The following is a 16,977-nucleotide window of genomic DNA, read 5'->3' as shown; positions in this document are numbered from 1 at the left end:
CACAGTGGTATTGACACACACATAGTGGCAGTGACACACACACTGACACAGTGCCTGTGATGCACATGCAGTGACAGTGACACACGCACAGTGATGCTGATACACACATTGGCAGTAACACACACTCAGTGACAGCGGCACACACAGTGACAGTGATATTCACTCAGTGACAGTGACACACACACAGTGACAGTGACACACACAGTGACAGTGACACACACACACACAGTGACACACACACACACACACAGTGACACACACACACACACAGTGACACACACAGTGACAGTGACACTCACACAGTGACAGTGACACTCACTCAGTGACAGCGGCACACACACACACAGTGACACACACTCAGTCACACACACACACACACACAGTGACACACACACACACAGAGTGACAGTGACATACACACAGTGACAGTGACACACACACATACACACACACAGTGACAGTGACATTCACTCAGTGACAGTGACACACACACACACAGTGACACACACACACACACAGTGACATTCACTCAGTGACAGTGACACACACAGTGACAGTGACACTCACTCAGTGACAGTGACATTCACTCAGTGACAGTGACACACACACACAGTGACACACACACACACACACACAGTGACACACACAGTGACAGTGACACACACACAGTGACAGTGACACACACAGTAACAGTGACATTCACTCAGTGACAGTGACACACACAGTGACAGTGACACTCACACAGTGACAGTGACATTCACTCAGTGACAGTGACACACACACACAGTGACACACACACACAGTGACACACACACACACAGTGACACACACAGTGACAGTGACATTCACTCAGTGACAGTGACACACACACACACAGTGACACACACACAGTGACCGTGACACTCAGTGACAGTGACAATCACTCAGTGACAGTGACACTCACTCAGTGACAGTGACACACACAGTAACAGTGACATTCACTCAGTGACAGTGACACACACAGTGACAGTGACACTCACACAGTGACAGTGACATTCACTCAGTGACAGTGACACACACACACACACACAGTGACACACACACACAGTGACACACACACACACAGTGACACACACAGTGACAGTGACATTCACTCAGTGACAGTGACACACACACAGTGACACAGACAGTGACAGTGACATTCACTCAGTGACAGTGACACACACACACACAGTGACACACACACACACACAGTGACACACACAGTGACAGTGACACACACACGGTGACAGTGACACACACAGTGACAGTGACATTCACTCAGTGACAGTGACACACACACACAGTGACAGTGACACTCACTTAGTGACAGTGACATTCACTCAGTGACAGTGACACACACACACACAGTGACACACACACACAGTGACACACACACACACACACAGTGACACACACAGTGACAGTGACACACACACAGTGACAGTGACACACACACAGTGACAGTGACACACACAGTAACAATGACATTCACTCAGTGACAGTGACACACACACACACACAGTGACACACACACAGTGACAGTGACACTCACAGTGACAGTGACACTCACAGTGACAGTGACATTGACTCAGTGACAGTGACACTCCCTCAGTGACAGTGACATTGACTCAGTGACAGTGACACTCCCTCAGTGACAGTGACACACAAACACACAGTGACACACACAGTGACAGTGACACTCACACAGTGACAGTGACATTCACTCAGTGACAGTGACACACACAGAGTGACACACACACACACACAGTGACACACACAGTGACAGTGACATTCACTCAGTGACAGTGACACACACACACACAGTGACACACACAGTGACAGTGACACTCAGTGGCAGTGACATTCACTCAGTGACAGTAACACTCACTCAGTGACAGTGACACTCACTCAGTGACAGTGACACACACACAGTGACACACACAGTGACAGTAACATTCACTCAGTGACAGTGACACACACACACAGTGACACACACACACACAGTGACACACTCAGTGACAGTGACACACACACACAGTGACACACACAGTGACAGTGACACTCACAGTGACAGTGACATTCACTCAGTGACAGTGACACTCACTCAGTGACAGTGACACTCACTCAGTGACAGTGACACACACACAGTGACACACACAGTGACAGTGACACTCACACAGTGACAGTGACACTCACTCAGTGACAGTGACACACACACACACAGTGACACACACAGTGACAGTGACACACACAGTGTCTGTGACACTCACACAGTGACAGTGACACACACACACACACAGTGACACACACAGTGACAGTGACACTCACACAGTGACTGTGACACTCACACAGTGACAGTGACATACACACACAGTGACACACACAGTGACAATGACACTCACACAGTGACAGTGGCACTCATTCAGTGACAGTGGCACACACACCCACAGTGACACACACAGTGACAGTGACACTCACACAGTGCGTGTGACACTCACACAGTGACAGTGACACTCACTCAGTGACAGTGACACACACACACACACAGTGACACACACAGTGACTCACACAGTGACAGTGACACACACACAAAGTGACACACACAGTGACAGTGACACTCACATAGTGACAGTGACACTCACTCAGTGACAGTGACACACACACACAGTGACACACACAGTGAGAGTCACACAGTGACAGTGACACACACACACACACAGTGACACACACAGTGACAGTGACACTCACACAGTGACAGTGACACTCACTCAGTGACAGGAACAGTGACACTCACTCAGTGACAGCGGCACACACACAGTGACAGTGGTACATACAGTGACTGTGACACTCACACAGTGACAGTGACACACACACACACACAGTGATGCTGATACACACATTGGCAGTAACACACACTCAGTGACAGCGGCACACACAGTGACAGTGACACTCACTCTGACAGTGACACACACACAGTGACACACACACAGTCACAGTGACACTCACACAGTGACTGTGACACACACACAGTGACAGTGACACACACAGTGACAGTGACATTCACTCAGTGACAGTGACACACACACACACAGTGACACACACACAGTGACAGTGACACTCACACAATGACAGTGACACTCACTCAGTGACAGTGACACACACAGTGACAGTGACACTCACACAGTGACAGTGACACTCACTCAGTGACAGGAACAGTGACACTCACTCAGTGACAGTGGTACACACAGTGACTGTGACACTCACACAGTGACAGTGACACACAAACTCAATGACAGTGACACACACAAGCAACCAGTGAATATGACATACCCACTCAATGACAGTAACACACACACACACTGACCATGACACACACACTCAATGACAGTGACACACACACGCACACAGTGAATATGACACACACACTCAATGACAGTGACACACACACAAAGTAACCGTAACACACACTCAGTGACAGTGACACACACTCAGTGACGGTGACACTCACTCAGTGACAGTGACAATCACAGTGACAGTAGCACACACACAGTGACACTCACTCAGTGACAAGGACACACACACAGTGACAGTGACACACACAGTGACCCTCACTCAGTGACAGTGACAGACACAGTGAAAGTGACCCTCACTCAGTGACAGCAGCACATACTCAGTGACGGTGACACACACTCTGACAGTGACGCACACACAGTGACAGTGACACATACACACAATGACAGTGAAACACACACAGTGACGGGGGCATACACTCAGTGACAGTGACACTCATTCAGTAACAGTTGCACACTCACACAGTGAAAGTAACACACACAAGCACAATGACAGTGACTCTCACTCAGTGACACTAACACAGTGACACTCACACAGTGACACTCATACCATGACAGTGACACACAGTCAGCGGCAGTGACACTCACACAGTGACTCTCACTCAGTGACAGTGACATGCACTCAGTGATGGTGACACTCACACAGTGACAGTGACAATCAATCAGTGACAGTGACACACACTCAATGACAGTGACACTCATGCTGTGACAGTGACACTCATACCATGACAGTGACAGACACTCAGTGACACTGGCGTTTATTGAATGACAGTGATGCACACTCGGAAATGGTGACACGCACGCAGTGAAAGTAACACACACTCACTGACAGTGACACACATGGAGTGACAGTGACAAAATTCAGTGGCACACACACAAACATAGTGGAAGTGACAATCACTCAGTGACAGTGACACACACAGTGATACACACACACACACTGATACTGACACACAGACAGTGATGGTGACACATGCGCACAGTGACAGTGATTAACATTCAGTGACAGTGACACATATACAGTGACAGTGGCACACACTCAGTGACAGCGGCACACAGACAGTGATGGTGACACACACACACACACACACACACGCACACAGTGACAGTGACACACACTCAGTGACACTGACACACACAGTGACAGTGACACACACACACAGACACACAGCAACCATAACACACACACTCAATGGCAGTGACACACACACGGTGACAGGGACACACAGACAGTGGCCATGACACACACTCAGTGACAGTGACACACACAGTGACAGTGAAACACACACAGTGACAGTATCACACACGCATTGGCAGTGATGCACACTCAATGACAGTGACACATACACAGTGACTTTGACATACACTCAGTGACAGCGGCACACACACAGTTACAGTGACACTCACTCAGTGACAGTGACGTACACATACAGTGGCAGTGACACACACTCAGTCACTGTAACACATACACAGTGGCAGTGAGACTCACTCAATGACAGTGGCACATACATACACACTCAGTGACAGCAGAACACACACAGTTACAGTGACACTCACTCAATGATAGTGACATACACACAGTGATAGTGATGCACATACACAGTGACATGCACTCAGTGGCAGTGACACACATTCAGTGACAGTGACACAGACACAGTGACAGTGACACACACAGTGACAGAGACACACATACACACAGTGACAGTGATGCACACATACACACAGTGACAGTGACACATACTCAGTGACAGTGATGCACGCACAGTGACACACGCTCAGTGATAGTGACACAATCACACACAGCGACAGTGACACACACACAGTGACAGTGGCACACACATAGTGATAGTGACACAAATACACACAGTGACAGTGACACACACACAGTGACAGTGGCACACATACACAGTGACAGTGGCACATGCACACAGTGACAGTGATGTTCACACAGCGACAGCTGAACATGCACACAGTGACACACACACAGTGACAGTGAAACACACTCAGTGACAGTGACACACTCACAGTGACAGTGACACACACACACATACACACACACAGTGACACACACACACATACACACAGTGACAGTGACACACACACAGTGACAGCGAAACACACTCAGTGACAGTGACACACACACACATACACACAGTGACACACACACACATACACACAGTGAAAGTGACATACACACAGTGACAGTGACATACATACAGTGACAGTGACACACACACACATACACACACACACAGTGACACACACACACATACACACAGTGACAGTGACATACACACAGTGACAGTGACACACAAATTGTCAGACGGAGATATATATTTAAGATAAAAGCAAAAAACTGCGGATGCTGGAAATCCAAAACAAAAATAAAAATACCTGGAAAAACTCAGCAGGTCTGACAGCATCTGCGGAGAGGAACACAGTTAACGTTTCGAGTCCGTATGACTCTTCAACAGAACTAAGTAAATATAGAAGAGAGGTGAAATATAAGCTGGTTTAAGGGGGGGTGGGACAGGTAGAGCTGGATAGAGGGCCAGTGATAGGTGGCGATAACCAAAAGATGTCACAGACAAAAGAACAAAGAGGTGTTGAAGGTGGTGATATTATCTAAGGAATGTGCTAATTAAGGGTGGAAAGCAGGACGAGCAAGGTACAGATAGCCCTAGTGGGGGTGGGGGGGAATCGAAATAGGCTAAAAGGTAGAGATAAAACAATGGATGGAAATACATTTAAAAATAATGGAAATAGGTGGGAAAAGAAAAATCTATATAAATTATTGGAAAAAGGGGGATCGGAAAGGGGGTGGGGATGGAGGAGAGAGTTCAAGATCTAAAATTGTTGAACTCAATATTCAGTCCGGGAGGCTGTAAAGTGCCTAGTCGGAAGATGAGGTGCTGTTCCTCCAGTTTGCATTGAGCTTCACTGGAACAATGCAGCAGGCCAAGGACGGACATGTGGGCATGAGAGCAGGGTGGAGTGTTGAAATGGCAAGCGACAGAGAGGTCTGGGTAATGCTTGCGGACAGACCGAAGGTGTTCCGCAAAGCGGTCACCCAGTCTGCGTTTGGTCTCTCCAATGTAGAGGAAACCGCATTGGGAGCAAAGAATACAGTAACTAAATTGAGTGAAGTGCAAGTGAAATGCTGCTTCACTTGAAAGGAGTGTCTGGGCCCTTGGACGGTGAGGAGGGGGAGTAAAGGGACAGGTGTTGCACCTTCTGCGATTGCATGGGAGGGTGCCGTGGGAGGGGGTTGAGGTGTAGGGGGTGATGGAGGAGTGGACCAGGGTGTCCCGGAGGGAACGATCCCTGCGGAATGCTGCCAGGGAGGGTGAGGGGAAGATGTGTTTGGTGGTGGCATCATGCTGGGGTTGGCGGAAATGGTGGAGGATGATCCTTTGAATGCGGAGGCTGGTGGGGTGATAAGTGAGGACAAGGGGGACCCTATCATGGTTCCGGGAGGGAGAGGAAGGTGTGAGGGCGGATGCCGGGTGAGATATATATTTGTCGGTCTCCCCGAACATGGGGAGTCAGAGTTTGAAGGTGGGGTCACACTGCCCTCTGCTGATGAATTGTGGTATGTCTCCGATTGAGCCTTCCTACTCAATGTGACATTTCAGGGAATCGATGAGAGGAGTTAATGGTGAGTTGAAAGACAGGATAGTTCTGTGCTCAATGGTCAATACTTTCCAGAGAAATGATCAACGTTCTTTCTGGTGGCGTGAGATGGAAATTTGGAACAGTTTAAGTGAAGTCTTGTGTCAGCATTAACACTCATCCACTCCCTTTTATCTATCCCCGAGCTCATTTTCTCCCCTTATCCCTCAATCCCCTTATCCAGCACATTGAATAATCAGAGGAGACATTAAACCGAGGCCCCGTCTGCCCCCTCGGGCGGGTGTGAAAGATCCCACGGCCACTATTGGGAAGAAGAGCAGGGGCGAGTTCTCCCCCGATGTCCTAGGCCAATATTTATCCCTCAACCAACGTCACTAAAAACAGACGATCTGTGATACTTGCCTTTTTATAGCCGGGGCGTAGAATATAAGAGCAGGGAGGTTATGTTGGAGCTGTATAAAACACTAGGTAGGCCACAGCTGGAGTACTGTGAGCAGTTCTGGTCACCACACTACAGGAAGGATGTGATTTGTACTGGAGAGGGTGCAGAGGAGATTCACCAGGATGTTGCCAGGGCTGGAGAGTTTCAGCTATGGAGAGAGACTGGATAGGCTGGGGTTGTTTTCTAGAGCAGAGAAGGCTGGTGGGGGGGGACCTGTTTGAGGTATTATACAAAATGAAGAGGGGCATAGATAGGGTAGATAGGAGGAAACTATTCCCCTGGGTGGAGGTGTCAATAACCAGGGGGCATCGATTTAAGATAAGGGGCAGGAGGTTTAGAGGGGATTTGGGGAGGGATTTTTTCACCCAGAGGGTGGTTGGGATCTGGAACACACGGCCTGCGGGGGGTGGTAGAGGCAGGAACCCTCACAACATTTAAGAAGTATTTAGATGAGCTCTTGAAACCCCAAAGCATCCAGGGCTAGGGGCCAAGTGCTGGGAAACGGGATTAGAATAGATGGGGGCTTGATGGCCGGCACAGACAGGATGGGCCGAAGGGCCTGTTTCTGTGCTGTATAACTCCATGACTCTGTGAGATGATCTGGAACATCATTGTATCGCAGTTTGTGGGATCTTGCTGTGCACAAATTGGCTGCTGCATTTCCTACTTTACAAAAGTGACCTCACTTCCAGAAAGGTCCGTCATTGGCCGTGAAACATTTCGGGCCACCCTGAGAAGGGGACAGGAGCTAGAGAAATGTTTTGTCTTTTATTGCGGGGTGGGGGGAATCGGGAGGGTGTGGAGACTGAGCTCTGACTGTGGGACAGGGGGCACCCTGGAGAAAACGGAGGGGGGAGGGGAGTGGGGTCAGGAAGGGGAGGTGTTCTCACACACTGACTGACGTGGGGTGGACTGGGTTCTGGGTCAGGGAGTGAGGGGGAAGGTGAAGATAATGCCGACACTGTCCACGAGTGCTACAGGGTGTCCCGGGACCATTAAAATAGGAAACCCTTCACTCTGCCCCTCAATTCTCCCGACCCCAATCACTCCACCTTCACAATCAACACGTTGCCCTCAGTTTCCCCCCTCAATGTCCCTGGACGGTAACTGATTCCCTATGTTAAATGCCTCATGAGTGATAAAGTTGCCTTTGCCCCAGGGATCAGGACCCTCTTCCCCCTCACTCTAAATACACACCCCCTCCCCCCTCCCCCAGCCCCCAGCCCCCACCCAACAGCTGAGAATGTGAGGGGTGAATGTGGGGCAGTGAGTTCCGGGTTTGTGTGATGAGGTGTAGGTGCTGACTCTGCCCCATTCTCCCTCTCCGTAGACCCGTGCGTTTGGACCCAGGACCATGTGAGACAGTGGTTGGATTGGGCAGTGAAGGAATATAACCTATCAGACGTGGACAGCTCCCTTTTCCAAAACATCGATGGGAAGGATCTCTGCAAGCTGACCAAGGATGACGTGATGCGTCTGACCACAACCTACAACACAGAGATCCTGCTTTCACACCTCAACTATCTCCGAGAGAGTAAGTCGGGCTTGTGACTCTGGAGCGGGACAGCAGAGTGGGAGGTTCAGAGAACTGGGCATCTGGTAAACCTGGAGTCAATGGGAATCAGGGGGAAAACTCTCCGCTGGTTGGAGTCATACCCAGCACAAAGGAAGATGGTTGTGGTTGTTGGAGGTCAGTCATCTCAGCTCCAGGACATCACTGCAGGAGTTCCTCAGGGTAGTGTCCTCGGCCCAACCATCTTCAGCTGCTTCATCAATGGCCTTCCTTCCAACATAAGGTCAGAAGTGGGGACGTTCGCTGATGATTGCACAATGTTCAGCACCATTCACAACTCCTCAGATACTGAAGCAGCCCATGTCCAAATGCAGCAAGACCTGGACAATATCCAGGCTTGGGCTGACAAGTGGCAAGTAACATTCGCACCACACAAGTGTCAGGCAATGACCATCTCCAACAAGAGAGAATCCAACCATCACCCCTTGACATTCAATGGTATTACCATCACTGAATCCCCCACTATCAACATCCTGGGGGTTACCATTGACCAGAAACTGAACTGGACTAGCCATATAAATACTGTGGCTACAAGAGCAGGTCAGAGGCTGGGAATCCTGCAACAAGTAACTCACCTCCTGACTCCCCAAAGCCTGTCCACCATCCACAAAGCACAAGTCAGGAGTGTGATGGAATACTCCCCACTTGCCTGGATGAGTGCAGCTCCAACAACACTCAAGAAGCTCGACACCATCCAGGACAAAGCAGCTGCCTGATTGGCACCACATCCACAAACATTCACTCCCTCCACCACCAACGCACAGTAGCAGCAGTGTGTGTACCATCTACAAGATGCACTGCAGGAATTCACCAAGGCTCCTTCGACAGCACCTTCCAAACCCACGACCACTACCATCTAGAAGGACAAGGGCAGCAGACACATGGGGAACACCACCACCTGGAAGTTCCCCTCACATGAATACAAGAGACGAACCCGGATTAGGGTTGTGGAACTTGTTGGGGATTAATTTATGGGTCTATTGATGCCTGAGGTTATCAATCTGTGTGAAGAGATGTAAATGTGATGCGAATAACTCTCGAATCTGTTCACAGATAGCCCAACGTTCAGCTACCCAAATTCCAGCTCACACAGTCAGCAAACAGCACGGGCTCCTGTTAAAACAGGTAGGAGACTGGACACTCAGGGGGCAGTGTGAGGAGCGGAGGGAGGGAGGGAGGGAGGGAGGGAGAGGGGGAGAGACAGAGTTAGCACAAGAGCAGCAACGTTAGAGTGGAAGAGGGGGAGATGAGGGTTGAAAGGGAAGGAGAGACACGGAGAGTGAGCGGGGGACGGGCAGAGTGAAGGGGGGATGGAGGCGGAGGAGAGGGAAGAATGTGAAGAAGGAGGGCGGGAGAGGGGGAGAGAGGGAGGTGGAGACGCAAGGAAAAGGGTGGTTAGGGTGAGGGGGTAATGTTGAGTGAGGGAGAGGGTAAGGGGGTAACGGTGAGTGTGGGGGAGGGTGAGGGGGTAACGGTGAGTGTGGGGGAGGGTGAGGGGGTAACGGTGAGTGTGGGGGTGGGTGAGGGGTTAACGGTGAGTGTAGGGGAGGGTGAGGGGGTATAGGTGAGTGAGGGAGAGGGTGAGGGGGTAACGGTGAGTGTGAGGGGGAGGGTGAGGGGGTATCGGTGAGTGTGGGAGAGGGTGAGGGGGTAACGGTGAGTGTGGGAGAGGGTGAGGGGTTAACGGTGAGTGTGGGGGAGGGTGAGGGGGTATAGGTGAGTGAGGGAGAGGGTGAGGGGGTAACGGTGAGTATGAGGGGGAGGGTGAGGGGGTAACGGTGAGTGTGGGAGAGTGTGAGGGGGTAACGGAGAGTGTGGGGGAGGGTGAGGGGGTAACGGTGAGTGTGGGAGAGGGTGAGGGGGTAACGGTGAGTGTGGGGGAGGGTGAGGGGGGTAACGGTGAGTGTGGGAGAGTGTGAGGGGGTAACGGTGAGTGTGGGGGAGGGTGAGGGGGGTAACGGTGAGTGTGGGGGAGGGTGAGGGGGTAACGGTGAGTGTGAGGGGGAGGTTGAGGGAGAGGGTGAGTGAGGGATTTGGTGAGTGAAGGGGAGGGTGAGTGAGGGAGATGTGGAGGGGGTAGTGCTGATTGAGGGGGTATTGGTGACTCTGGGAGAGGTTGAGGGGGTAACAGTGTCTCTGGGGGAGGGTGAGGTGGTATTGGTGACTCTGGGGGTGGGTCTGTGATCCGATTATTTCTGATGTTTCCTGTTTCTCTCTCTCTCTCCTACCTCCCCCCACCACCCCCCCACCCCACCCTCACCCCCACCCCCTCGCCCCCACGCCCTGCTCCCACTCTCCGCCCCCCTTTCTAGAAGTTTCTTACGAGGAAGTCCGCAGGACCAGTTGGTCAGGCTGTGGAAACACCATCCAGAAAGGTGAGGCATCTCCTGACCATCGATCCGGAGGGTTCGGAAATGTTAATCAGTTTATCGAGCTCGTACCCTGCCCTGGCCAAGGGGAATATCCCATCAGCTGTGATCCGGGTGTCGGGGTGTGATCCGGGTGTCGGGCTGTGATCCGGGCGTTGGGGTGTGATCCGGGTGTGGGGGTGTGATCCGGGTGTCGGGGTGCGATCCGGGTGTCGGGGTGCTATCCGGGTGTCGGGGTGCGATCCGGGTGTCGGGGTGCGATCCGGGTGTCGGGGTGCGATCCGGGTGTCGGGCTGAGATCCGGGTGTCGGGGTGCGATCCGGGTGTCGGGGTGCGATCCGGGTGTCGGGGTGCGATCCGGGTGTCGGCGTGCGATCCGGGTGTCGGGGTGCGATCCGGGTGTCGGGCTGAGATCCGGGTGTCGGGGTGCGATCCGGGTGTCGGGGTGTGATCCGGGTGTCGGGGTGTGATCCGGGTGTCGGGGTGTGATCCGGGTGTCGGGGTGTGATCCGGGTGTCGGGGTGTGATCCGGGTGTCGGGGTGTGATCCGGGTGTCGGGGTGTGATCCGGGTGTCGGGGTGTGATCCGGGTGTCGGGGTGTGATCCGGGTGTGTGGGTGTGATCCGGGTGTTGGAGTGTGATCCGGGTGTTGTGGGTGTGATCCGGGCGTCGGGGTGTGATCCGGGTGTTGGGGTGTGATCCGGGTGTGTGGGTGTGATCCGGGTGTTGGGACTGATCCGGGTGTTGGGGTGTGATCCGGGTGTTGGGGTGTGATCCGGGTGTGTGGGTGTGATCCGGGTGTGTGGGTGTGATCCGGGTGTTGGGAATGATCCGGGTGTTGGGCTGTGATCCGGGTGTTGGGGTGTGATCCGGGTGTTGGGGTGTGCTCCGGGTGTTGGGGTGTGATCCGGGTGTTGGGGTGTGATCCGGGTGTTGGGCTGTGATCACAGAATCACAGTGCAGAAGAGGCCCTTTGGCCCATCGAGTCTGCACCGATACGTGAGAAACACCTGAACTACCTACCTAATCCCATTGACCAGCACTTGGCCCATAGCCTTGAATGTTATGATGTGCCAAGTGCTCATCCAGGTACTTTTTAAAGGATGTGAGGCTAACCCGCCTCCACCACCCTCCCAGGCAGCGCATTCCAGACCATCACCACCCTCTGAGTAAAAAAGTTTTTCCTCACATCCCCCCTAAACCTCCTGCCCCTCGCCTTGAACTTATGTCCCCTCGTGACTGACCCTTCAAGTAAGGGGAACAGCTGCTCCCTATCCACCCTGTCCATGCCCCTCATAATCTTGTACACCTCGATCAGGTCGCCCCTCAGTCTTCTCTGCTCCAATGAAAACAACCCAAGTCTATCCAGCCTCTCTTCATAACTTAAATGTTTCATCCCAGGCAACATCCTGGTGAATCTCCTCTGCACCCCCTCTAGTGCAATCACATCTTTCCTATAATGTGGCGACCAGAACTGCACACAGTACTCCAGCTGTGGCCTCACCAAGGTTCTATACAACTCCAACATGACCTCCCTACTTTTGTAATCTATGCCTCGATTGATAAAGGCAAGTGTCCCATATGCCTTTTTCACCACCCCACTAACATGCCCCTCCACCTTCAGAGATCTATGGACACACACGCCAAGGTCCCTTTGTTCCTCAGAACTTCCTAGTGTCATGCCGTTCATTGAATACTTCCTTGTCAAATTACTCCTTCCAAAGTGTATCACCTCAGGCTTTTCAGAGTTGAATCCCATCTGCCACTTATCTGCCCAATTGACCATCCCGTCTCTATCTTCCTGTAGCCCAAGACACTCAACCTCACTGTTAACCACCCGGCCAATCTTTGTGTCATCCACAAACTTACTAATCCTACCCCCCACATAGTCATCTATGCCGTTTTTATAAATGACAAATAATAGGGGACCCTGCACAGATCCCTGTGGTACGCCACTGGACACTGGCTTCCAGTCACTAAAGCATCTTTCTGTCATCATCCTCTGTCTCCTACAACTAAGCCAATTTTGAATCCACCTCATCAAATTACCCTGTATCCCATGTGCATTTGCCTTCTTTATAAGTCTCCCATGTGGGACCTTGTCAAAGGCTTTGCTAAAATCCATATAAACTGCATCAACTGCACTACCCTCATCTACACACCTGGTCACCCCCTCAAAAAATTCAGTCAAATTTGTTAGGCATGACCTCCCTCTGACAAAGCCATGCTGACTAACCCTGATCAAATCTTGGCCCTCCAAGTGGAGATAGATTCTCTCCTTCAGAACTTTCTCCAATAGTTTCCCTATCACTGACATGAGACTCACTGGCCTGTAGATCCCTGGCTTCTCTCTACAACCCTTCTTAAACAGCGGAACCACATTAGCTGTTCTCCAGTCCTCTGGCACCTCCCCCGTGGCCAGAGAGGAATTAAAAATTTGGGTCAGAGCCCCTGCGATCTCCTCCCTTGCCTCCCTCAGCAGTCTGGGACACAAATCATCCGGACCTGCAGATTTGTCCATTTTTAAGCCTGCCAACACCTTGTCGCTCGCTACATCAATTTGCTCAAGAACCTCACAGTCTCTCTCCCCGAGTTCGGTATCTTCATCCTCATTCTCTTGGGTGAAGATGGATGTGAAGTATTCGTTCAACACTCTAGCGATGTCCTCTGGCTCCACCCATAGATTAGCCCCTTGGTCCCTAATGGGCCTTACTCTTTCCCTGGTTATCCTCTTCCCATTGATATACTCATAGAATATCTTGGGATTTTCCCTACTTTTACCAGCCAGGTGTTGGATCCGGGTGTTGAGGTGTGATCCAGGGGTTGGAGTGTGACCCAGGTCCATCCATCTCCACCTCTCCTTCTCTCCACCCATCTCCCCATCTCCACCTCCCTCTCTCCATCACCTCTTTTCTCTATATTCTCATTCCCAGTTCCGTTTTCTTTGATTAAAGCCGGTATGTGTTTGCAGATATTCTCCAAGCCCCATTCCCCTAAACTGTGTCCACCCAGCTTCCCTTGCCCCGGCCTTGTTGACTGATATTGGCACAGACCCTCCTGCCTCCCTCTGTATACCCACCTCCTGCCTCCCTCTGTATACCCACCCCCGCCTCCTGCCTCCCTCTGTATACCCACCCCCGCCTCCCTCTGTATACCCACCTCCTGCCTCCCTCTGTATACCCACCCCCGCCTCCTGCCTCCCTCTGTATACCCACCCTGCCTCCCTCTGTATACCCACCCCCGCCTCCTGCCTCCCTCTGTATACCCACCCTGCCTCCTGCCTCCCTCTGTATACCCACCCCCGCCTCCCTCTGTATACCCACCCCGCCTCCTTGCATCCAATTCTCCCCTCGCTGCCGTGGTTAGTGTTGTATGAGACAGAGGGAGCGTGCGCTTGTTTCTCTTTCCAGAGCTCGTGCTTCCTGGAGTGGGTCACTGTGTTTGTGTTATTGGCCTGGAGGGTGGAGCACACCAGGAAACTGGTGTAACCTCACCAGCTGCCATCGGCAAATCAGAAGGACTTACACTCTGATAATCAACCTTTCCGATCACGATATCTACGCACTTTCCAGCGCTACCAAGTCCCCAGGCGGGAATCGAACCCCAGGGCCACTGGGTCAGTGACAGGAACACTGCCCACTGCACCGCCTGACCTCCCCACTGCCTACAGGGCCCCGTCTCCAACCTCCTCTCCATCTCCTTGAGCAGCCCTTTGGCTGCCTGGGCCTGGAGTACTGGGGATCTCACCCTGTAGACATTCTCACCCCTATCCAGACTCTCCCTAAAACCTCCTCTCCAGGCCACCTACCCTATTCCCCCCTCTCCTCTCAGTGCCCATTCGCCAATTATCAGGTGAAAGATGGAAATCGGAAAATCCACTCACTCTGGACCAAGGATTCGTTTCTTTACTAAAGCGAATTCTCACTCCCTTTGCCTTTTGTTCCACGACATCTTCACCTCTCGTGCCCTCTACCCCACCCCAGACCTTCCCTTTGTCATTCCCCCACCCCCTCCCCAACCAACCCCCAACCCCCACCTTTCCAACAACATAGACCCCAACCCATTCCTCCCTGGCTGCCGTCCTGAAGAAGGGTCAGACAGACTCGAAACGTCAACTCGGTTTCTCTCTCCACAGGTGCTGCCCAGACCGGCTGAGTTTTTCCAGCTTTCCCTGTTTCGACTCATTCATTGTCTGATGTCCAGTCTCATCGCCACATTTTCTAGAATGAATAATGTGGTGCATTCTCCCAAAGTGGCCTTTATGGAGAGACTATCCGCTTATTGTTCCAATATTGTCCAATGTGATTTCATTCACTCCAGCCCAGCTCTGGTGATTTAGGGATTTATTCTGAGCTCTGTTATTTTTCAGGATCACCCCCTCAGCCTCCAACCCCCACCAGGATTAATGAGCAGCCCCGATTACATCCAGGTACATTCCCATCATTACTACTCTGCTTTGTTGTGTCCTTGGGCTGTGAGACTTCTCTTAACAATTATCTGACATGATTTCTCATGACAGATCCGTATCAGCTTCTCGGACCGACAACTAGCCGCTTGGCCAACCCAGGTGGGTAGAGAGACGGCTGCACAAAGACTTTCACCTCGACAGCCGCCGTCTCACAGGCACACGCACAAACACACTAACACACAAACAATCACAATCACACAAACACACTAACACACACACAATCACACAAACACACACACAATCACACTAACACACATAATCACACACACAAACACACACAATCACACAAACACACTAACAAACACACAATCACAATCACACAAACACACTAACAGACACAAAATCACACAAACACACACACAATCACACTAACACACATAATCACACACACAAACACACACAATCACACTAACACACACACAATCACACAAACACACTAACACACACACAATCACACACACAAACACACACACACAATCACACAAACACACTAACACACACACAATCACACACACAATCACACACACAAACACACACACAAACACACACACACAATCACACTAACACACACACAATCACACAAACACACACACACAATCACACAAACACACACACAATCACACTAACACACACACAATCACACAAACACACACAATCACACACACGCACAATCACACGAATACACACACACACAATCACACTAACACACAAGCACACAAACACACTAACACACACAATCACACAAACACATTAACACACACAATCACACAAACACACACACAATCTCACAAACACACTAACACACACACAATCACACAATCAGACAAACACACACACAATCACACTAACACACACACAATCACACAATCAGACTAACGCACTAACACACACAAAATCACACAATCACACACACAATCACACAAACACACACAATCACACAAACACACACACAATCACATAAACACATTAACACACACACAATCACACAAACACACTAACACACACACAATCACACAAGCACACTAACACACACAATCACACAAACACACACACAATCACACAAGCACACTAACACACACAATCACACAAACACACACACAATCACACAAGCACACTAACAC

The 16,977-nt window shown here is 51.1% G+C and overlaps 1 protein-coding gene across 1 annotated transcript in view; it reads left to right on the top strand.

The window, feature by feature from the left end:
- Positions 1–16,977, top strand: part of LOC144673671 (uncharacterized) — an 86,751-nt gene that overhangs the window by 6,372 nt on the left and 63,402 nt on the right. The window contains exons 3-7 of the mRNA XM_078535397.1: positions 8,777–8,980; positions 10,073–10,144; positions 11,332–11,394; positions 15,758–15,817; positions 15,908–15,955. Coding sequence (XP_078391523.1) covers positions 8,777–8,980; positions 10,073–10,144; positions 11,332–11,394; positions 15,758–15,817; positions 15,908–15,955 — 447 coding nt within the window. The remainder of the gene's footprint in view (positions 1–8,776; positions 8,981–10,072; positions 10,145–11,331; positions 11,395–15,757; positions 15,818–15,907; positions 15,956–16,977) is intronic.

The sequence above is a fragment of the Cetorhinus maximus genome, unplaced genomic scaffold (genome assembly GCF_964194155.1).
Source record: "Cetorhinus maximus unplaced genomic scaffold, sCetMax3.hap1.1 HAP1_SCAFFOLD_429, whole genome shotgun sequence".
Lineage (NCBI taxonomy): Eukaryota > Metazoa > Chordata > Chondrichthyes > Lamniformes > Cetorhinidae > Cetorhinus > Cetorhinus maximus.
This window is presented reverse-complemented; position numbering and strand designations above follow the sequence as displayed.